This window comes from Sardina pilchardus, chromosome 2, assembly GCF_963854185.1.
Source record: "Sardina pilchardus chromosome 2, fSarPil1.1, whole genome shotgun sequence".
Classification (NCBI taxonomy): Eukaryota; Metazoa; Chordata; class Actinopteri; order Clupeiformes; family Clupeidae; genus Sardina; species Sardina pilchardus.
The window spans coordinates 43185202-43209832 of NC_084995.1; the positions used below are offsets into that span (position 1 = coordinate 43185202).

A 24631-nucleotide genomic window follows, 5' to 3' on the forward strand; every position below is an offset into this window, starting at 1 on the left:
GACATTGGCTCTTCTGGAATTACCACTGCCCACTACAACCATCAGTCAGTTCACTCATAAGACATTTTCTGATTTCCTAGTAGTTGTTTATCTGCACCCTCATATGTTTTTCTGTTTTTTTTACAGAAAGTGAATTTTGAATGTTCTTTAACAGACTCTAAATACTTCTGCAGCTACTTACAAATGGCAGAACTCTGAGATCTTAAAAATATACACAAATATGCACAAATCTACATACAACAAACATACAGGAAACTCCATAAAACAACTTTATTTATTATTCTAATATTTATGTAAAAATGAAGTTAACACGATGAAAAATCTCCCTATTATGTACATCTTCATCCAAGAAACTCCAGCAGCTTCTGCAGCTCTGCACAGCTCTTCACCACATGCGGCACAGATAACAGCGTCTGGGAACAGAGACATCACACAGTCAACACACAGTCAACACACAGGCAACACACAGGCAACACACAGGCAACACACAGAGAAACAGTGCAGAAGGAACAACTGCAAGTCCCATAGCGAAGGAGCCGCTCTGAGTGACCGTTGCGTCGAGGGCCTCACCTTCCTGACGGTCTCGATCATGTGGTCCAGGAGATGCAGCTCCCGCTCCAGCTTGTTCTGGTTCGTCACGTGGACCGTTTGCTGCCGAAGAGCAGACGGGTGATGAGACTCTAGACTCTAGTGGATGTCTTTAGGAACCAAGTGACGGAACACACAGGGATGGGGGCTAGGGCTGTTCGATTTTGCCCAAAAATAAAATCTTGATTTTCTTTTCTCAAAATCCGATTTTCGATTACGATTACGATTTGTGAAATGACAAAAGGCAAGAACTTATTTAAAATATGCTGTTTTTTAATGAACATTTTGCAAATATTAATATTGCTAATAATATATTGCTAATATCCCATTGGGATTTAAGTGCAAATCTTGCTCTTATTATAAAATATTAATTAGTAATAATTCATTTTGAATGATTGATATTAAGAAACTTTTTTTGAACTTATTCAACACTTGCAAACATAAGTAACGTAATTACCCTAGTTAAAGTGAAAAATCGATTTTACGATGTCATATTTTCGGAACCTCGATTACGATTAAAAATCAATTAATTGCACAGCCCTAATGGGGGCACTTACATGTCTCTTGGCTCTCTCCATCAGCTTGGACCTGGACTCCTCCACCTCCGCCAGACTCTGCCTCAGTTTCTCCACCTGTGGAAAGAACACGCAGGTGGTGTCAATCTGCGGCAGGCCACTTCCATGGGGAGAGACAAAAGCTCCAAGTGTGAAAAAATCATTTTAAACTGTATTGCTGCATTCACTTCGGAATAGACAGCTGAGCAGAGGAACTAAGGCTTCTTCAGAGGCAGAAAGTGGGATCTTCTGCCCCCTGCTGTTCACACATACGAAATGCATCTTCGTGTCTAGTGTCATACGTCACAAAGAACGTGCACTCATTCTGGCTTCACTAATCATGGGCTGGCAGGGAGTGACTGCATATCTGAGGCTCAGCTAAAACTGAGTGGGGACATTAATGCATGATCACACATAATGAAGCTGGAAATGAGATTGGTATTGCGTCCCAGCAAACCTCTTTAAGAAGGCGGATCCTCTCATCCATGGCCTTGGTGCTTGAAGCCGATTGGCCGACGGCTCGGTTAAGCTCCTCCTTCAGGACGTGAGCCTCCACTTGAGACTGCTGCAGCGCCCGCCGCAACTCCGCCCCTTCCCTCCGCAACTCCTGTCACCCACGACAACACACAATCAACACACAATCAACACCGTCGCCCACACTCAAGAGGAGTGAACACCAGTGCCATGCAGGAGAACAATAGGGCCTATTCCCCCCCCCCCCCCACAGGTCAGTGGAGACTCCGCAGCACTTACGATGTTCTCTGCTCTGTGTTTCTGGGCCTGCTCCAGGTTCTTGTCCATCTCACCGCACAACTTGTTCAGCGTCTTCTCATCCTGACAGAAAAACACCAACGGAACAATCAGAACAGCAGGGCATTAGAACGGGGACGCACCTCAATCATCCTTTACAGAGTATTCTCACAGCCTACTATAAAACTACTGCTGTAATGACCATCCTGGTAGTTAAACATTTACCACTTCTGCTGGCAGTAATGTCAGAGTCAGAGGTGTGGAGTCGTATGAGTGTATACACATTATGTGTGTATGTGTGCAGTGCTGCTGTAATGGTAGCCAGTGGGTATAGTGACGGTGATTAAACAGACATAGATAAGCTAGTGATAGCTGCTAGCGCCAATGGGTTTTAGGCTGGGACCGGACTGGCCAGCACATCACATCACAGGCTCCACTGGTACCTGGGCCTTCTGCTGCAGTAATGTCAGAGTCAGAGGTGTGGAGTCGTATGAGTGTATACACATCGTGTGTGTGTGTGTGTGTGTGTGTGTGTGTGTGTGTGTGTGTGCAGTGCAACTGTAATGTAATGTAGACTGGTAGGGTACCTGGGCCTTCTGCTGCAGTAATGTCAGAGTCAGAGGTGTGGAGTCGTATGAGTGTATACACATCGTGTGTGTGTGTGTGTGTGTGTGTGCAGTGCAACTGTAATGTAATGTAGACTGGTAGGGTACCTGGGCCTTCTGCTGCAGTAATGTCAGAGTCAGAGGTGTGGAGTCATATGAGTGTATACACATCATGTGTGTGTGTGTGTGTGTGTGTGTGCAGTGCAATTGTAATGTAATGTACAGTACACTGGTACCTGGGCCTTCTGCTGCAGTAATGTCAGAGTCAGAGGTGTGGAGTCATATGAGTGTATACACATCGTGTGTGTGTGTGTGTGTGTGTGTGCAGTGCAATTGTAATGTACAGTACACTGGTACCTGGGCCTTCTGCTGCAGTAATGTCAGAGTCAGAGGTGTGGAGTCATATGAGTGTATACACATCATGTGTGTGTGTGTGTGTGTGTGTGTGTGTGTGCAGTGCAACTGTAATGTAATGTAGACTGGTACGGTACCTGGGCCTTCTGCTGCAGTAATGTCAGAGTCAGAGGTGTGGAGTCATATGAGTGCATACACATCATGTGTGTGTGTGTGTGTGTGTGTGTGTGCAGTGCAACTGTAATGTAATGTAGACTGGTACGGTACCTGGGCCTTCTGCTGCAGTAATGTCAGAGTCAGAGGTGTGGAGTCATATGAGTGTATACACATCATGTGTGTGTGTGTGTGTGTGTGTGTGTGTGTGTGTGTGTGTGTGCAGTGCAACTGTAATGTAATGTAGACTGGTAGGTACCTGGGCCTTCTGCTGCAGGGCGGTGGCGTCCTTCTCCAGCTGGGTCTGCAGCCTGTGCAGCTGCTCCCGCAGCTCCTGCTCCTCCTGCTGGTGCCGGTGGGCCTCCTCGCGCAGCTCCTCCTGCAGGCCCTCCCTGGAACAGACCGAGGAGGAGAAATAGGTTAGAGAGGTCAAACACAGCAGTCGGGATCAATTACTACTGAGGCACATGCACTGCAGAATTTATACTGGAAGCATTTTCAGGAGTCCAGTTAGGTTTGCAAAAGTACTCTTTGGGGTCAGGCTGCCTATGCCGCTACGTGTGGGTTGCCTCTCCCCATGTTTCTAACTTTCTACCGTGAAATAGCCAGTTAAATAAAGGCTTTTTAATTTCCCCTTGGGGATCAATAAAGTATCTATCTATCTATCTATCTATCTAATTTCACGATATTCCTTAGCCAACAATGGGTGTACTGAGGGTTAGCCAACACCTCAGTATTCAGAAAACGGTTTTCTATTTCCGGCAAAGCTGCGTTGTATCTTTTTTACCGTGACAGTTGACAGTGCTCGACATATCATAGCGCATATAAAAGTAAACTGCTATATTTTATACATCGGTTATATATTATGTAATATATCCATGCTGAGTGCAGAATTGTCAACATTTCAAGAGCATATTCTAGTTAGCGTACTGAGAATGCACAAAGCTATAATGTTCAGCAATGTTATAATGAGCCCAGTTCAGACTCAGTGAAGAGCTCAGAGGACGCAGAACAAGAGGACGCAGAACAAGAGAACGCAGAACAAGAGGACGCAGAACAAGGGAACGCAGAACAAGAGGACGCAGAACAAGAGGACGCAGAACAAGAGGACGCAGAACAAGAGGACGCAGAACAAGAGGACGCAGAACAAGAGGACGCAGAACAAGAGGACGCAGAACAAGGGAACGCAGAACAAGAGAACGCGGAACAAGAGGACGCAGAACAAGGGAACGCAGAACAAGAGAACGCAGAACAAGAGGACGCAGAACAAGAGAACGCAGAACAAGAGGACGCGGAACAAGAGAACGCAGAACAAGAGGACGCGGAGCAGCCCTTACTTGGCTCTGTGCAGCTGCTCCTGCTCCGTGTCCTGGTGCTGCTGGAACTGCTGGATGGTGCTGGTGAGCTTAGAGAACATCTCAGACAGCTGGGCCACCGCCTGCACAACAGAGCTCTCCCGATCTGTTAACACACACCACCATCACCATCATCATCATCATCATCATCCTCCTCCTCATCAATCATCATCATCATCAATCATATAGTCCTGCGGTAGGCCCTAAGTAGCCTCGCATTCAACCGGAAGGCTGTGTACCTTCAGACAACACCGTATTATGATGAAGAGTGGCAGAGATCATCATGTGCATACGGTGTGCAGACCACCAGGGCTGGCATGTGTTGTGACTTGTAAATAATGCAGCATGCTAATGACAGGGCTAGCAGCAGCAGTACCTTGTTGTTTTTTGGGTGTGGTCGCCGGGACACGGGAGAAGGCGCTGCGTGTGCTGCTCAATCCATCAGCATGGCCGTCCTCCACTTCTAAACGCAAATCAGTTCAGTCACATTTTAAAACAATTAAATGGGTAAACGTTTCAAAAGGGTGAAAAATTAACTACCGTCTATCCATTCAAACCATTTCTAGTTCTGTAAACACTTCCAGAATCAGCCATTCTGGACACACAACAGAGCCCAAGTCTAGAGCATGACTGTACTGAGTCCATGTCTAGAGCAGGACTGTACTGAGCCCAAGTCTGTACTGAGCCCATGTCTAGAGCAGGACTGTACTGAGCCCATGTCTAGAGCATGACTGTACTGAGCCCATGTCTAGAGCAGGACTGTACTGAGCCCATGTTTAGAGCATGAGTGTACTGAGCCCATGTTTAGAGCATGAGTGTACTGAGCCCATGTTTAGAGCATGAGTGTACTGAGCCCATGTCTAGAGCATGACTGTACTGAGCCCAAGTCTAGAGCAGGACTGTACTGAGCCCATGTCTAGAGCATGACTGTACTGAGTCCATGTCTAGAACATGACTGTACTGAGCCTGACTGTACTGAGCCCATGTCTAGAGCATGACTGTACTGAGCCTATGTCTAGAGCATGACTGTACTGAGCCCATGTCTAGAGCATGAGTGTACTGAGCCCATGTTTAGAGCATGAGTGTACTGAGCCCATGTCTAGAGCATGAGTGTACTGAGCCCATGTCTAGAGCATGAGTGTACTGAGCCCATGTTTAGAGCATGAGTGTACTGAGCCCATGTCTAGAGCATGAGTGTACTGAGCCCATGTCTAGAGCATGAGTGTACTGAGCCCATGTCTAGAGCATGAGTGTACTGAGCCCATGTTTAGAGCATGAGTGTACTGAGCCCATGTCTAGAGCATGAGTGTACTGAGCCCATGTCTAGAGCATGAGTGTACTGAGCCCATGTCTAGAGCATGAGTGTACTGAGCCCATGTCTAGAGCATGAGTGTACTGAGCCCATGTCTAGAGCATGAGTGTACTGAGCCCAAGTCTGTACTGAGCCCATGTCTAGAGCATGAGTGTACTGAGCATGTGCGGTAGTGGTGGAGAGTGAGCACCTGTGTCCTCAGACGTGTAGCTGGGCCGCTCCTGCTCCTCGTCCTCCTCCTGGGTCATGGCCCTCATGATGGAGTCCACAAAGGAGGCGGGCTGCTCGGGACACTCCTCCTCCTCCGTACACGGTTCAGATGCCTGTCACACACACACACACACACACATACACACACGCACGCACACACGGAGTGGACAGAGGACTGTTAGCGTCAGACTTTCGCTTTGGACAAAGGCGTCTGCAAAATAGCATAACAACAACCATCAGGCTAGCAGTGACCAACAAGTTGTTACATGTCAGGGCCTTCAGAGAAAGTGCACAGAAGTAAATGTTGACTAAACGCTGAGATGGTGAGAGGGCATCTCTGTGACACCCGTCTGAATGTGTGTGTGTGTAAGTGTGAGGTGCATACCGCGGTGGAGAGGGCTGAATGTGTGTGTGTGTGTGTGTGTGTGTGTGTGTGTGTGTGTGTGATGTTCTGTACCGCGGTGGCGAGGGCTATCTCCAGGGTGCTGTTGAAGCAGAGCACCTGGTGCTGCAGCATGGTGACGTGGCTGGTGGCCTGCCTCAGCTGCTCCCCCTGATCCTGCAGCAGCGCCCGCGCTCGCCTAGTGCTGCTGCACAGCTCCTCCTGCACAGCGTCCCGCTCCTGCCTAAACACACACGGCGCGCACACACACACACACGGCGCGCACACACACACGGCACACACACACACACACACACGGCGCGCACACACACACACACACACACGGCGCGCACACACACACGGCGCACACACACGGCGCGCACACACACACACCACACACACCACACACACACACGGCGCGCACACACACACACACACGGCGCGCACACACACACGGCGCGCACACACACACACCACACACACCACACACACCACACACACCACACACACCACACACACCACACACACACACACACACACACACACACACACACACACACACACACACACACACACACACACACACACACACACACACACACACACACACGACACACACACACACCATTAACCAACAGCCCTTCTACAGACTCGCAGTCTGGACTGCTTTAGATCTGAGTGTCAGCAGCTTTAGGTGCTTTTACTACGAGGTGCTTGTGATTTTACATTTGATATGGCTAAAAACCTGGCTCTAACAAACTTATCTTACACCACAATACTTTAAGCATCTAACTTTCAATAAAACTTCAGGTAACTATTCATCAGTGGCTTCCTTGGTTACAGTGGATTAACTTTAACTATTTAGATGTTAATGGGGATATGACTTATGCTTGTATGGCCTTTGTTGGTTGTTGTGTGCTGATTGTTTCCCTTTGTTTTGTTACAGCACACACACAAACATCCCCACACACACCTCGATACAGCCAAAGAGAAGAGACAACTTGTCCCAGCAACTTTAATAAAATACACCATCCGTGGTGATCTTGGCTGAACCCTGTCTGTGTCCAACCCGACTCTCCAACCATCTGACCGTGGTTTGCCTGTTCCCTGCCTCTCTCCAAAGTGTCCCAGTCCCCTATCCTATTGAGAGTAGCCCAGACTCGTTCATGCTTCCTAGATCCAACAAAGAGCTACTTCACACATGTGAAAATAAGTCATTTCACTGCTAATAAGAGAACGCCTGTCTGAGTGTGTCTGGCGATGGGGACAGCGCCCTCTGGGGGACCGGAGGCACACAGCATGCGGACAGGCCATAGTGTGGTGTAGTGTGGTGCGTAGCTCACCTGAGCTGGGAGAGGGCGAGCTTGAGATCTTCACACTCCAGATTCCTCTCCCTGAGGCCCTGCAGTTGGGAACGCAGCATCCCCTCACTCTCGGACATCTGCTCCCGCGTCAACTCGTTCTCCATCTGCAGAAACTGCTCACACACACACACACACACACAGTCAACACCCACTGCATACTAGGCTTCATCCTACAGGTCCGAAGACCTATACCCCTGTGGAGGTCTGTGGAGGAACTCACCTCGTTCATCTCCTTGGAGCTGGACAGCTCGGCCTCCAGCTTGGGCAGTTGGCGGAGCTGGGCGGTGTGGGTCTCGGCCTGAGCCTGGAGCTCGCTCACCTGGCCGTCCCTCTGGGCCAGAGCCTCACTCAGCTCCAGCACCTGCCGCTGGGAGGCCTCCAGAGCCTGCTCCAGCCTGCACAGAAAACACACACTCATACGGTAAACAAACACTCATACAATAAACAAACACTCATACGGTAAACAAACACTCATACAGTAAACAAACACTCATACATTAAACAAACACTCATACAGTAAACAAATGCTCATACAGTAAACAAACGCTCATACAGTAATCCACTACCAAGCAGAGTATAAAGATGCCTGACCAACTCAAAATAGGACCCTAGGCAGATGGGTTGGGCCCTTGAGTCGTGGATCTGTTTCTTCCTATATGTATCTCCAATTCTAGGGAGTTTTTCCTCGCCCTGTTACTCATGGGCTTTCTCTAAATGTGTATCAATCTGTGAAGCGCCATGAGACACGTGTAATGTTTTGGCGCTCTATAAGTGAAAATAAATTTAATTAAATTAAGTTAAAATTCAATTAAAATACAAGTCAAATGCAGCTGTGGACATACTGCTGAAGAGTTCTGATTGAGTTGAGACGATGAATTGACTCATTGAGTTGAGAACATCGTGTGTGTGTGTGTGTGTGTGTGTGTAGTGTTACTTACCCACTGGCCTTCTCTATGGCTTCCTGGGCTTCATGCTTAGACTGCTGCATTCTGAAAATGGCAGAACATCCAGACAAAATGACTCTCTTCATATTCTCTCAAACCCCACTCATGCCTGGCCAAGTACACACTGTTCGCATAATATCTGTTGAAATTCTTCATCTCAGGCAAGTGTGCACTACTTCAAACACATACGAAATAATAACTTCTGCTATCTGTTAGAAAATAGTAATCAATTACTAATGATTGATAAAGTAAAGTTAATCAATACACTATAATAGTGTAATTGTCCTGTGAGTGTGCTAGTCCTCCAGCAGACACTAGTGACCAACTTGACACACACCTCAGACCACACACTAGACCAACTTGACACACACCTCAGACTGGATCACAGTACCAATCCTCAGTACATTCATGCATACCTTATCTATAGTATTCTACTGCTCCTTTAGTCATGTTGATTGTTGATTTGCTTTTTAATTTTCCTGTTTACATTGTTTACATTGTACTGTATGTTGTGTGTGGTGTCTTAAGCTGCTGGGACCTTGAATTTCCCCTTGGGGATCAATAAAGTATCTATCTATCTATCTATCTAGTGTGTGCGGGTGAGGAGGACCCACTTCCTGGTCTCGCTGCCCAGGGCCTGCTCCAGGAAGGTGTAGGAGGCCAGGGTGGAGGTGACGGTGGCCGAGAGCTCCGTGCTGCGCCGCTGCAGCTGGTCGCGCTCCTCCTCCACCTCCGCCAGCTGCTGCCGCAGAACCCCCATCTCTGCAGGACACACACAGTAGCTGGGGTTCACTCACACTGGTACAGCGTAATGTTGGGGTTCACACTGGGTACAGCGTAATGTTGGGGTTCACTCACACTGGTACAGCGTAATGTTGGGGCTCACACACACTGGATACAGCCTAATGTTGGGGCTCACTCACGCTGGGTACAGCCTAATGTTGGGGCTCACTTGAACACTGGGTACAGCGTAATGTTGGGGCTCACTCACGCTGGGTACAGCCTAATGTTGGGGCTCACACTGGGTACAGCGTAATGTTGGGGTTCACTCACACTGGGTACAGCGTAATGTTGGGGTTCACACTGGGTACAGTGTAATGTTGGGGTTCACTCACACTGGGTACAGCCTAATGTTGGGGCTCACTCACACTGGGTACAGCGTAATGTTGGGGCTCACTCACACTGGGTACAGCCTAATGTTGGGGTTCACTCACACTGGGTACAGCCTAATGTTGGGGCTCACTCACACTGGGTACAGCGTAATGTTGGGGTTCACTCACACTGGCTACAGCCTAATGTTGGGGTTCACTCACACTGGCTACAGCCTAATGTTGGGGCTCACTCACACTGGCTACAGCCTAATGTTGGGGTTCACTCACACTGGGTACAGCCTAATGTTGGGGCTCACTCACACTGGGTACAGCCTAATGTTGGGGTTCACTTGAACACTGGAGTAGCTGGGGTATTACTGTTTGATTTTGTTTATGCAAAGCACATTGAATGAGGTGTATGAAATGCGCTATATAAATAAACTTGACTTGGGGGTTCACTCACACTGGGTACAGACTAAGGTTGGGGCTCACTTGAACAGGTTAGAAGGCTGGGGCTTATTTAGCGTCTTCACACAACACCACTTTTATACAAGGACCATAGTTCAAATTGTCTCAGAGAGCAAACTCATACTTGAATATTGAAAGATGGAGGCAGAATCTGCCCAGGAGTGACACTTAATATCTTATCTTGCAACAACAGCTCATGGACCTCATCATTTTCTATATGGTTTTAACACAAGATGGGATGGGCTTATAAGCAGATGTTCTTACTTTTACAGAGATCTTGACTCTTGCAATCACACTGCTTGTGATAAGCACCACAGCTAACTTTAAAAAAAAAAAAGGAATGTAAAGCATGACAGCGGACTAACCTGCACTCAAGATAGTCAACTGAGTGTTCAAATCTCCAATCTGTTGCTCTGCATCCTGGAGACTTGCTTGCTCTTGCTCCAGTTCTTGTTGGATCTGTGTCATGGGCAAAAAAAATCATAACAAAACTCCAAATCAGGACAACAAAATACCGTAACAGTCCAAGACTCCACTGTTTTGAGACCCAGTCTAGTGGCCAAATGAGAGAGCTCTGGGTGGCTATGGTGATGACCTCTGACCTGGGCTCTGTCCTCCAGGGCCTGCTGCCGCTCGGCCCGGTCCTGCTCGCTCTGCTCCTGGGCCCTGGAGGCCCTCTGGTGCAGCTGCTGCAGCACCGGCCTGCTCCTCCGCAGGAGGGACCGCGCCCTCCCCAGCTGCACACAAACACACACACACGGATCACACACACACACACACACACACACACACACACGGATCACACACACACGGATCACACACACACGATTCACACACACACAGGCAACTGAACCAGGTTCAAACGGCGTCTGTCTGCTTATTCCCAAACGCTTGGCTCTGGCGCACACAGACCTACCTCCTCCAGCAAACTGGCATGGTCCTCCAGCTTGACCTTCAAAAGCTCCTTGGCCTCGCTGAGAGTCTCCACGTAGTCGTTGTTAAATGCAGCCTGTGGTCAAGAATAACAGTGAGAGGATGAGTACCCGCCACAGGCACCGGAGCCCTGTCCAGTGTGTGTCCACCCCAGCAGCAGAGGTGCAGTTCTCCCTACTGACCTGCAGGGGGCAGGAGCGTCTGAGGGCCTCCAGGAGCTGCTGGTGTGAGCCCACACTCTCCTCCAGCTCGGCCAGCTGAGACGCACAGTGAGCCCGCAGCTGCTCCACCACACTGAAGGCCTGGGGGAGCAAACAAGCAGCCGTCAGCACCACCTTACGCCATGACCATCCCTCCACTGAACTAACCACAACTAGTAGGGGGGGATTATCAACAAAATAGGGCCTAATATAATCGTTACGCGGCGGATAAAAGCACCAAAATTGGTACAGACACTCTTTATGATGCATCTCATCATATCAGAAGGGGTGCCGTGCCCCAAATTCCTGGTTCATTAAGGTCATTTTTTAAGGGAAAATCCAAGATGGCTGCCAGAAACAACCCAAAGATAATAAAACATTCCATAGTTTGGGCATCATGATAAATAACAAGGCTATGTATGCATGTATGTATTGCTAGAACTGGTTCATCACAGGGTGTCTTAGTCCAATGTAATGATAACGTTAGTGTACAACGCTGTTGGCTGTTGTTTCATCACTATGAGGGGGAAGGCCTGTGTTAATCACTATGAGGGGGAAGGCTGTTGTGTTAGTCACTATGAGGGGAAGGCCTTTGTTAGTCACTATGAGGGGGGAGGCCTGTGTTAATCACTATGCGGGGGAGGCCTGTGTTAATCACTATGAGGGGGAATAGGAGGCCTTTACCGCCTGTTTGTCCTGCTGGGCCTCCTCCATGCTCTGCCTCATGCCATCTCTCTGCTGCAGGCAGTCTCTGGTCTTCTGCTGCATCTTCCTCAGGGTCTCCCGGCACTTCCCATAGAGGGACCTCATCTGGGACACCTGCAAGACAGACAGCGAGTGGTCAAATCCCACAGAAAAGGCCTTGCACATACTAGGCGTATTCACACCTGCCTTGTTTAGTTCGATTAAAACGAACTCAAGTTCGTTTCTTGCTTGGTTCGGACCTTTTTGACTGGTGTGAATACAATCACTCTGGTGCGGACCAAACAAGCGGACCGAGACCCAGCTGAGGAAGTGGTCTCGGAGCGGTTCCTATCGAACCCTGGTGCGGTTCGTTTATGGTGTGAAAGCAGCCCGACCTCGATCCGACCCAGTTGCAGAAATCTACCTTTTTTGGATTTGACGAGCTCCCGTAGTTTTTGCGCATTATGGGAAATGTAGGATAGCTCCGTGACGCACAACAGCTGTAAGCAGCAGTGAGCTAACGCTTTTTTGGCAACAATAATTTGATTTTGCATCTCCTACCTGTTCCGTCTTCCGTAGGCCTGCTGTTAGCATGTTGGACACACATGAGAGCTCTTCTCAGCTGTTTTGCTGCACGTCTTCGTCGTTTCAAAATTACGTTATTGTTAAACTCATGTTGCATCAAACGGTCTTGACGCTCAAGCACTTATGCAAAGCTGAAACTGTAACTATATTGCTAGGATAATAACGAGTACAGTACGCAAAGTCTCCATAGTATTTACGTGGGCCAACTTTGATTTTGGCTTCCTATTCTTCACCCCACCTACACGTTTACCAGCCAATGGTTGAACGACCTTAGCACATGTGCTTTTGTTTATAAATTCTGGACCGGTTGCAATTAATCACAGTGTGAAAGCGAACCGCACTAAAAATAAAAAAAGGAAAAAAATTGGTCCGGACCAAAGCAAGTGAACTAACGGACCTTCCTGGTGTGAATACACCCTCAGTTATCATCACAGAAAAGGGAGTGGCTGACCTGTCTGGACATCTCCTCCTGATCTGCAGTGACAATGCCACCAATTTCCTTCATGGAGGCCAAAGTGTCCTCAGCATCTGTCTTCACGGCCACCTGTAAAATATGGAACTCAGTGAGCACAACACAAAATAACTTCACACTCACATAAAAACAATTATGGATGCACCGATCCGACTATTTTCAGTATCCTTGTTTTATTACTGTTTAACACTAAGCAGCTTTATATCTTGTTGCAAAGCGTACTCATTGTTTTAATTTAATTGCCCTCTCCATAGAATATTAGCTCTATATTAGGCCTACCAACACACTGCTGATAAATGTCATAGAACACACACAATGTAAAAACAGAAAGAGTTGAGCTGATTGTTCCCATAGTCACCTACACCCAATCGAACTATTTCAGTGTCAGTCAGTGTTGGACTGATCTCTGATATCAGTATCGGAACGGTGCATCTCTAATGTAAATAGATAAATCTAGCATATACAGCTACAATGGAATGTTCTCCCACCATGTTGGAGGACACGGCTTGCATGTTGTGCTGTAGGTTCTGAAGATCCTGTAGATCCTGCTGAAGACTCTTAATCTTGTCCAAGGCGATAACATACAGGTCTTTGTAGGTTTCCATCTGAAATGGTGAATGCAAATTTAAATTAGCCTTCAACATGGTTAAAGGCTATGTGCTCCTAATTTTCACCAAAACAACAGCCATCACAAATCTGCTGAAGGATTATGGGAGATGTAGGCTGCCTGGTCACCTGGCTGAGCTCCGTGTGGTCGGTCTGGATGAGTTGGTTGCGCATGTCCGAGGGTGGTGGGCCGGCGTTGGGGGCCTGGGCCCGGGCAGAGGCCAGCTGCTGCAGCAGAGCCTCCGACATGATGATGTAGGAGGTCAGCCTCTGCTCCAGCTCCGCTCTCGGGAGAGCCTCCAGACAGCCAGGGCTCAGACTGCAGGACAGAGAGGACACAACAAAGGGTTAAAGGAATAGTTCGGAATTTTGGACATAGGACCTAATTTCCAACTTTACCGAGGTGATATAGGTCGGTGGAGACCGTTTTTATCGCGTTTAGCCCCTTCCTTCAGTTGCAGCGTCCCCCTTTGCTAACGCTGGTTTTGAGCTAACACATTTCTAAGGTAACATCAGTCTGACATCAACAACAGTCTTACTCACTCCACCGCACACCCGAGACAAGTCAATTAAATCGTCGGACTATCGATATACATGTCCGTGTTGATAGAATAATTTTAGAAATAAAACTAACCATGCAACTCAATGATTTATTACATTTTGAGGGACTAGTTTCTCAATATCAATCCGCCACTGCCATACAGGGAACAAAGTAGGCTATTGCAATGCGATGCAAGGTTCGTTTTATTTCTAACATGGTTCTATCAACACTAGGCATGTGCATCGATAGTCTGACGTTAAAATGTATTTGTTTCGGGTGTTCTGTGGAGTGTTTTCAGTGGCAGGCTGGAATGTTACCGTTGACTTGCGTTATCTTGGCACCAGATTAGCACGAGATGAACGCTGCAACTCATAGGAAGGGCAGAAATTCACAGAAAATGGTCTTCACCGACCTATATCACCCAGACTGAGTTGGAAATGAGGTCCTATGTCCAAAATTCCGAACTATTGCTTTAAGAGACCGTGAGAGAGGCAGAGAGAAGAAACAAACGTATCAAACATGAAACCAGAGCTCCCAAAAGGCGAGGTGTGGTATTATAAAAGCGCTTTATGTGGACAAACTCACTTCCATAGCAGGGAGTCTGTGGTGGTGCTGGCATCGGACACGGGCACCTCCACCACCGGCTGGACCGACGTGTTCATGCTGCGCTCCACGCACTGCATCGGCGACGTGCACACCGACACGCTGCGCTGCTTGACCGGCGTGGTGGCCGCCTCGGCGTGGTGACGCTCCACCACCGCCGCCGCCGCCGCCGCCGCCGCCGGCCGAGGGGCCATGTTCCCCGACGCCGCCGCGATCAGCAGCTCCGCCATCTGCCTCAGCTGCTCCTGCAGCGGGCCGCACCCCAGCAGCGCGGCCTGGGCGGCCAACGGGTCCAGCGGAGGAGCCGCGCGCACCACCACCGCAGCAGCAGCAGCAGCAGCAGCCACGGGGGCCTCTGGAGCCACAGCCACGGGGGCCTCTGGAGCAGCAGACACGGGGGCCTCTGGAGCAGCAGACACGGGGGCCTCTGGAGCAGCAGACACGGGGGCCTCTGGAGCAGCAGACACGGGGGCCTCTGGAGCAGCAGACACGGGGGCCTCTGGAGCAGCAGACACGGGGGCCTCTGGAGCAGCAGCCACGAGGGCCTCTGGAGCCACAGGCGGGGCCTGGCCGGAGGGGGACGGAGGGACGGACGTGCAGGCGAGGCTGGAGGGCAGGGCGGTGGAGTTGAGCTGCGGCGGCGGCAGGGGGCTGTCCAGAGCGCCGGCCCAGAGCCGGCTGTCCTGCTCGTCGGCCTGAGGGTCCAGCAGGATGCTCCTGCACAGGAAGGAGGCTTTCGGGGTGCAGGGGGCGGAGAGCTGCAGGGGGTGGCCGAACGGAGGCTCCGCGAGCACAGACTGGGGGCTGTCCCGCCGCATCTCCTCCGGCTCGCTCTCAGACGTCTGGAGGGGGTGTCCAGACGAGCCCAGAGCGCTGTCCAGGCCACCGCTGCTCCTCTCTGGTGGTGCATGCTGGGAGCCTGCAGACGATGGCGTCATCTCACTGTCCTCAGGGACAGGCGCAGAGCTCTTTGTGGACACATCATCAGTGCAGCTACTGAGGTCTCGGTCATACGAAAGCACTGCACTGTCCTCTCCGTGCACAGAGGTCATTTTGTCGTCCTCACAAATGACCTGAGCCCCACTGCTCTCTTCATCCCCTCTCCTCTCCGGACCGATGAGGATCTCTGACGATGGGTTAGTGACAGGGACATCACTAGCGAAAGGCCTCTGGATTTCAGAGTAAGGATGATCAACATGGCCTTCTCCAGGTAGCACAGCAGCACTGGTCTCTTCTTCAGGTACAGTGACATTGACCGATATTTGACTGTTTTCCAGTATCTTCTCCTCCATGATGGCAGCAGATTGTTCTGATAGTATGGAGGCATCTTCCAAAATCTCAACCTCCCCTCCCGTGCATGTAAAGGATTTGAACGTAATGTCTTCAATCTGTCCATTATTTGAACCTGCATCGGCATTAGTCTCTTCGACTTGAAGCAAGCTCTCTACATGGCTTTTGGAATGCATCTGAAAAACAAGGTCTTCCTCCAATGCTTGCTCTATGGACAGCTCATGGCTCGAGCACACAGCAGGCTCCCTACTCATGCTCTTTTCCACATCACAATACGGATGATCTGCATGTTGGCTGCTGCTAAGCAACACCTCTTCACCTCCATCAAAACTGACTGTGCTCTGGGACAGAGCTTGGCAGTCCTGCACTGTTAGATTCTTGAAAAAAGCTGAAAGCTCAGAGGTTTTGTCAGGGGTACCCAGCACCTCGATCTGTACTCCAGAACAGTCGTACGACTTGAATGTAACGTCACCAACGTCTGTGGTGCCCTGGTGTGTAACAGCAAGATGGGATGTAGACAGGCTGTCTGGGGAGGCAGACATGTCTGTGGCATTCAGAGTGACGGCAGAGACATCGCTGGATGAAATCATGCCTCTCTCTGCCTGATGGTAGGGATGATCAAAATGGGGTTCGTCATCTTGAAAGCTCTGAAAACTTCCCTCTACAAGTTCACCATCAACACATGTGGAATGACTGTTGCTGTCCAGTGGAATGCCCAGAGTGACATCTGCTGCATCTAAAGTATCAGAGAGCTGGATTTCTCCTCCTAAACACACAAACGACTTGTATGTCATGTCTCCTGGGTCGTCCGGAGAGTCGCTGGAAGAGTCAATTTTTGGGGCTACATTTGGAGACTCACAAGGGGTCTTTTGCATCTCGTCAACATGATCCTCAACATATCGTGGCGCAGTGTGGCAACTTGTGATGTGACCCTGTTTGAAATGCATAAACATTGATGCTTAGGCCCTGTGCTCTGGGTGATGCATAATCCTGCAGAATATCAAACAAAACAGATTTGATGCTTTTTGTTACCTTTTTTCCAGGTGTGGTGCTCTCAGGCATGACTGACTTTAACTTGTGGGTCTGTTGCCTGGGGGCAAGTTCATTCTGTACATCTCGGAGGGGTGTCCTCAAAGGCTGATGGAAGAATGATGGAAGACAAAGTATGTGTTGAATAATTAAGCACATCATGATATTACATGCCCCCATCACTGCAAACACACTTCATTTAGCATGGAAAATACCCACTTCAGAGTAAGAAGGTAAGGTAAGGTAAGGTAAGGTACTTTTATTTATATAGCGCATTTCACGTGCACTGAGTGCAACCCAAAGCGCTTTACACAGAGACAGTGCCGAAATGGAGTGGCGTAGTCGCCAGCGTACCCATGACAACACAAGAAGAAGGGTTGATACGCATCACACAAGAAATAGTTTCTTCAGAATAATGAATACAATCTTACTGCACTGACTCCTTTGACAGGTGATCCTTGTAAGGCGGACATTCTTCGCCGATGCCCAAGCAGAGCCTGAAAACAAGAGCAGGGCTCAGGTGTATGATAACGTTGGCATCACATCCCCACACAAACACAGCCATGACCACCCTTACTGCCCTGTATGCTCTGTTATAAAGCTATCTCTCCCAATCCAAAATGGCAGAAATTAACTAACAGGTTATAGAAAGATATTGCTTGGAGCTTAAGGTACGGTTACTTGGTTAAGTTAACCCAATGACTATACGAGTTAATTCAACAGTTTTGCTAGTCCCGATGACAGTAACAATGCCTTTTGACTGACGCTAACATCATAACGTTAACGTCGCCTACACATGCCTCGATGACTGTTCAAAATATGATTATGAGTTAGCTAAATTAATCCTCTGGCATTAATGTTAGATTTACTTCACCAGTTTATCACTAGGTGGCTGGCTTATTCTACAGTTAGAAAGTTATATTAACGATAGTTAGCGAGAGCTAACGTTAGTTACCCTATGACAGCTCACTGAAGGATTTGGAATATTTAGTCATTCATTATGGTCTTTATGGTGTGTTTCGTATATACCAAACGTTACTAAGTCAGATGCTAGCAGCTACATAGATTGTGCTTTAAATTGTATGAAATTGCTCACCTTTATGATGAAATTGTTGTAAACTACGTTGTTTGTATTCAACCGCTTGTCCTGTCTATTTCAAACATTGGCACGCCGTAACGCTATTGGTCGAAATCTTTGTTCATTGCTAATCATTGTGAAGACGTTTGCTGTATGATGTCCATGTCGCCCCCTCGTGTTTGGGAGTGAAAAAGTGCCAAAGAGTGGATGTAAAATATATATTTAAATATTTATTTCTTAAAAAAAATGTTTTATCACAATCCCTATAACGACAGGAATAGCTACTAAGTAGTAGTATATTGTAAATTGCTGATCTAGAAAAAAATCTTGCACTTTTCCTGTTTTTATTTAAAGTATTTTATTAAGAGTAATGAAAAGAAAGAAAATGATTTATAACCTCACACACTATTATGATTTCATACACGTCAGTTTATCTTAGACCTAACAAGAGCTTATCTTTATGTTTTCTTTTTAGCGTTTTCCTTCTTCCCAGTAAGTTTTGGGGGTGCTTTGACTTCCCGAGCCAATTTGATATTCTCCAGCAGTGGCATGCTGGGTCGTCTGTAAGCGGCCTGCTGTCGACTCATCATGGGTATCACGGCAACACTAGAGCGTCGGCGGAACTCCCCCTTGCGTTGACTCTCCATCTTCAGGGCGTCATCGATAGCCCCCAGGGACATCTTCCGGCCTCTCTGCCGTCGCTGCCTCAGAGAAGGCTCGAGTACTGAACCCCTTCCCACCCTGGACAGTCTGCGGCGAGGCCTGGTGGGTTTGGGCAGGGGCTGGGCACGAGGGCGGTATGAGGAGCTGAGCTGCTCCTGAAGCAGCTCTGTTAGCTTCCTCACAGACAGCCTACAGTCCTTTACAGGTTGAGGGCACACAGAGCCACTCTCCTCCGACACCTTGCCTTCTCCTTTCTGGCTAGGTATGGCAGGGTTAGAACCACGATTTGGACACAATCCCCGAGCTCTGTGGACCATTTGCTTAGTCGTCCAAAGGTTTGCCGGAAGGGTCTTGTATGGAAGCTTGGCTCTGGACTGTGGCTTCATGTGCTCATCCTCTTTCAACTGTTTGTTGTAAACTAGCTTGTCTGTTTTGCAGTTGCTCAAAGACAGCTCTTTCACAGTGCTTTTAATCGGTTTAACCATCCTCAATTCAGATGTTTTTTCATAACCAAATCTTTTGAATTTTTGAAGAACAGCTCTGAGGATGGCATCGTCACCACTCTGAACAGCATACCAGAGAGCATTGTGACCGTCACAATCTGGACGCCTCAGGTCATAGTCTAAGGCCTGAAGCAGGAGCCGTAGGAGTGTATGGCGCTTATAGAGAACGGCAAAGGTGAGGGCAGAGCGGCCACAGCCGTCGCCCAGCCCCACTCTTCCCCCGTGGGCCAGCAGCATGCGGGCCACCCCCAGCGCCCAGGACTCACCGTCATGAAGGCTACAGAGCATCAGCGGAGTGCGTCCTTCTCCATCCCGCTCATTCACACCCACTCCCGACTCAACGAAACGCCTTGCCAGAGCAAAGTCCCCTTTCAGTATCGCCACATGAAGACTCATATTGAAAATCAAAGTGTTCAAGACTCCTGGGGTTACTCTCCGATAGCTCCAGCGGATTTGCTTTACAGAAAAATGCCCGTGCAGATCCCTCAGTGTACTGTTGCTCTCTTGCCCAGGAGGTCTCTAGGAGGAATCTGTGGGGCTGTTTTATGAGCCGTCTCGCCCACAAACACACACATACCATTTTAAAAAACTGCAGTGATTTGTTGCTAGCACTGCCGTGGGGAGTGGCGAGAGCCATAAATCTAGACTGTACGTGGTGAGCTCAATTCCACACAACAATGAAAGGCTTACCAATGCTTCACTCTCCTGTCAGCAAAGATAAAGGGGAATTATGTTGACCTCTTAAATCACAGCAGGTGCAGCACACCACCCTTGGCCATTTAAACCGGGGGGTGCATTCAATTTAAACGGCGCTTGGTGTATGGAAAACCTGTGTTCCATGTGTTTCAGGTCACTAGACACAATGGCACACATAGCACCTTAACTAAACAGAGCATGAAATCAAATCTGGTATAAACACGTTTGCAAATCATCTGGATATCAGGCAAGGATACCACTGACACAAACACACCGGCTTCACAGAAACCTGTTTTTACTTGCATGACACTGCTATAATGTTCTTAGACATCATGTTTAAAAGTAAAATGAATCTGAAGCACATGATTAAAACTCTAACCAAGTGATACAAATACAGAGCAAATAGTTGAGTAAGGGAACAAAAGGTCACTTTACAGAGTATGTCCATAGTCAGACTAACGTTTCAAAGGCTGAACTCGCAACACCTCTGCAAAACAGTCTCCAAACCAGCATGTGATGTCAGCTGTATCCATGGTGAAGTAGAAAAGGCGGTCCTGGCAACGGGTTCTTCGGTAAACGGAACGAGGGTCTGCTGACAGAACAGCTCTAATAGCAGCGACTGCCTCATCAGAGTCTTTCAGGAACCTAAATCTGGGCTTCCCCATCACTGGAACACAACCAAGACGGAGAGAGTCAAAGTAAGTACTGCATGGCGCAGGAACAAGCCCACACAGATAAGTGTAGGTGTGAGAGGTTCAAAGATGTGAAGGAGAGAGATTCTGAAAGGATACATTAGGTGGAACACAAGTTCACTGTTCAGACATGAAGACGCAGTAGCTAAACTAACAATGAAAAAATACATTTCTCAGTTGTCAATACCTTCTCGTCTCGTAATCATGCATCTTAATTGTAATCATGCAGACAAAATATTCTTTTTCTATTTTTCTTTCCTAATTCTCTTATTTTCTCAATATTTCAGCACAAACTGTATCTTCAATGCACAATAGGGAAAGAAGAAGAAATGATATAAAAAAAAAAGAATAACCACAAAGGAGAGCCATACCTGTACTATCAGAGGCCACAAACTCTCTGAGCTCTCTCTCAGCATGCTGGGTGAAGCGTACGTCCAGCGTGCTCACTGGAGGCTGTCTGATCCAGGAGGCGATGGTGCTGTAGGACTCCTCTCCGAAGTGAGGCCTCGTCTCAAGCTCCCCCTGAGGCCCAGAGAGAGCCGCGCCGCTGGGCTCCGCGTCCGCTGCCCCATCTCCAGCAGGCCTGCCTGAGGAAAGCTCCCCCTGGTGGAGATAGTCCGTCACCTCAGACAGCGCCGCTCCTAAAGGAGTGAGGCCATCTGAACTGGACGAGGATGGGCAGAGTGTTGATGAGGACCCTTTAATGTCTAAAGTCCCTGTACTGGGGCCAAAGGAACTGGTTGCTTGGCACTCGCTTTCATCCTCTGCCTCTTCACCTGAGGGCAAATCACACTCCTCTGACTGGAATCGCGTATGTGGACAGTCATAGTCTGGAATGTACGGCTTGATGTCCAATACTGGAGTACCGGTAATCATGTCAACACCTGACAAGTGGAGTGTATCACCTAAAAAATACACATCAAAAAGTTCACAGCAAATAGCAAATTCATGGCAAAAGCAACTGTTAGAGCTATGTTTTGCAGTGTTCGTGGGTAAATGTTCATAAAGGGCTGGTTTTTACAGAGAAAAACTGCATGTGAATTGAGTATTTGCCAAGACAATTTCTGCTACATATAGCAGAAATGCTGTAACTCTAGATATCTAGGTTAGCCAACTATGTTTCAGATATAATACATGAACCAACGTGTTACACCAGCAAATTAGCGATAACATCTATTCATAAACTGGATGATAGATAGGAGTGTTTGTGTTAAAAACAACATTATTTCAAGCAAATGTGTACTGTGATGAATCTTCATCTCTATATGCCTCTCACGACAAGCATATGCACATACTTGTATACAAAAGCATGTGTGAAAAGCTGCCAGGGTGCAATCAAAAGCAGGCCTTTCTGCTACATTCTAGATGCCTGCACAGGCTTTTAATCTTTCACAATAGACCTGTGAGAACAGAAGAACAACCTAGATCTCTCTCTCTCTCTCTCTCTCTCTCTCTCTCTCGCTCTCAAACTTCATGAGGGCTTATTATGGTTGTCCCACTGTGAAATTGTGAAGTGTTTGAGGGCTCGCTCACACCCTTTCTGAGCCCTTTCCCCAAGTTGGCATATGTGGACACTTTACTCAAGGGAATTTTCTACAGTTAGCATTGTACGCGATAAGACACGGTTCCCCAAAGGGAGGCTGGAAGCTTGAAAAAAATTTAATAAACAACTGCCATAAACCGAAGACAGATATTCGCAGAGGGTTTTTTTGTGTTTTAATGATAGGTACTATGCCATTCCTGTTATTAGCGTTTTGAACCTGAAAGTGTTGTGAATCAGAATAATTCTTGTGTGTATTTCTTATTCTTCCTTACTTTGGCTCTCAGACCACCTGGAGCCAGGAAGCAAAGTGAGGTGTGAGAAAGTAATGTTTGTAGAATCGGTATGGGGCCAGGCCTCTGAGAGACATCCCAAGCAAGGGGGTGCTTTAATTAAGGAACAATGAAGAGTGACCAGACCTGATGGTGTTACAGGAGGCAACCCCCCACCATCACCACCATCATCACCACCACCACTTTGCCTGTAGCATATTGAAGTGAGGGATATTCCCCTTTTTCAGTAGAAATACTAGTAAATCCTATAGGCGAAGATGGTCTCCCTCCCTTGATGTGCATCATTGAAAAGAATAAGTCCTATTTCCTGATTGACCTTAATCCTGACTGAGTTGCCAGATAACTGTGATACTAGGAAAATTACCATCAAAGCCTTACAGTACACCCTGGCAAACTTGATCACTTACGACTGGTGTCAGTTAAGTGTGTAAGGGTTCAGAGTTTAGGGCTTAGGGGAGAGAGACTGGGTCTCACTCACTAACCTGCAACCTGCTCAAGTTTGGCCAAAGTCAAGCCCAGGGCATTGGGCCGGTGGGGGCTGCGAGTGGAGTACACGCCCACCCTCTGGCCATTCAGACGCGGAGGCTTCACTTTGGCCTTGTAGCTCAGGTGTCCGTTCTTATGGAAGAGGAAGATTATCCTTAGAAATCAAAGAGAAAGGGACAAATGTTACTACTTTAGAAAATGGTTCATAACCTTAAGCCACTGTAATCATCTCTCGGCCAACTTATGCCTGGCAACAGCCAATCAATGGTCTTACCATACATGCGAGTACTGCTCCAGCCCAATCAGGGGATGGTCCGGGTTGCTGAAGACAGCCTGCTGAATCTGCAGGGTGGCGCGAGATGGACCACAAACTGTGGGTTGTCGTGGAGTGCCATTTTTGGCCCCAAAGCAAGAGTTTATGTACCCAATGGGAACTGTTTTAATGCATCCTATGTAAAATGCAAATCAGAGTTATTCAAATTGAAGATACCCCAACCTTATCTTTCACCCAGCACACCTTATGAAATGCAACCAGTGCAACATGTCAACAGTGATATATATATTATGGCAAATACTAGGCTACATATTTAAATGTATCAGTGGAGTTGTCAGACTGCAAAGTGCAACACAGATACAGTACTTGACAGTTCACACGTGTAACTTTAGAGCTGCAGAACCTAATTCAGTCACCCACTCTTTCAAGAAGTGTTGTGGACACATAGCAGCTACCTTTCTCCAGACACGATTCTAGCTCTTCACCAGCGTTTGGTGCAGAGACTTTAGTGTGCGGGGTGGCTTGGCTACAAGTTGACAAAACCATTTGTAAAGCAGACATGTGTTTCCTGTGTGAACGTATGGAGCCATCTGTTCGCTGTCTGAAACAACAGGCATACATATTATTCAGTACTGTATTGATCTTACAACTTACAAAAACTACACCGTTATTTAGGCTATCTTTAAGTTGTGTAGGTAGGTTACCTTAGATTTTTCAGCTCCCTCCGCATGATTGCGATTTGCTCCTGGAGTCTCTTCACATTCTCCACACAACAGCTGCAAGCTGGCTGCGACATTGTCTGTTCTTACAGGAGTAAGTTTACAACTGTGTCGCGTCTGTAGATGTTTACTATCAATAATTAAATGTTCCTTGTTACGGCCATGGACAGTAAGGTTAGCACAAACACCCACAAGCACAAGCCTTATGTTTATGTGCGCATGCTGACTTCACCGGTCAGAAAATATGGTGGCCAACCACTCAAATACACGTAGTTATGTGATTTCTATGCTGGAGTACAATTTCTACGCTGTGCATTACACTTGCAGTTGATCCGTGTACATCAGTTGACGTATATGTTAACATTGTAAGCGTAGGCAGTGGGTTTTAAAATGTAAATGTGTTTTTGTTTTTATTATACAGTATTTTCAACAAACTTGTGAGCACCTGTTCAAAACACCAGGGGGCAATGTGGATGATATTGTATCATTCATTTGTAGACCAGTCGGCCATTTCAGTCAAGGGAAAAAAAATCCCAAACCTTTTGTGTAGGTAAAAGGTTATGAAAGGACCTTTTAGATTTAATAGCAGAGGCTTATGTTTCGAGCTGTTTTTT

At 47.8% G+C, this 24631-nt stretch overlaps 2 protein-coding genes across 2 annotated transcripts; both read right to left on the reverse strand.

The window, feature by feature from the left end:
- Window positions 1–248: 248 nt before the first annotated feature.
- Window positions 249–18252, reverse strand: spag5 (sperm associated antigen 5). Its single transcript, XM_062552822.1, has 26 exons — window positions 18170–18252; window positions 17505–17570; window positions 17077–17181; window positions 14737–16976; window positions 13740–13929; window positions 13493–13609; window positions 12984–13076; window positions 11948–12082; window positions 11246–11365; window positions 11047–11139; window positions 10733–10867; window positions 10496–10589; window positions 9186–9333; window positions 8566–8616; window positions 7848–8022; window positions 7607–7740; window positions 6339–6507; window positions 5862–5994; window positions 4736–4822; window positions 4342–4465; window positions 3264–3396; window positions 1896–1976; window positions 1600–1749; window positions 1146–1220; window positions 571–651; window positions 249–413 (listed from the first exon to the last, which is right to left on the reverse strand). The coding sequence occupies exons 2-26, from the start codon at window positions 17544–17546 to the stop codon at window positions 342–344; spliced, it is 4977 nt and encodes a 1658-aa protein (XP_062408806.1). The 5' UTR covers window positions 17547–17570; window positions 18170–18252; the 3' UTR covers window positions 249–341.
- A 2039-nt stretch (window positions 18253–20291) lies between these two features.
- Window positions 20292–24246, reverse strand: trmo (tRNA methyltransferase O). Its single transcript, XM_062530696.1, has 6 exons — window positions 24003–24246; window positions 23754–23899; window positions 23299–23473; window positions 23021–23178; window positions 21077–21610; window positions 20292–20680 (listed from the first exon to the last, which is right to left on the reverse strand). Exons 1-6 carry the CDS (start codon window positions 24092–24094, stop codon window positions 20469–20471), a joined length of 1317 nt encoding a protein of 438 aa, XP_062386680.1. The 5' UTR covers window positions 24095–24246; the 3' UTR covers window positions 20292–20468.
- Between the last annotated feature and the right edge of the window lie 385 nt (window positions 24247–24631).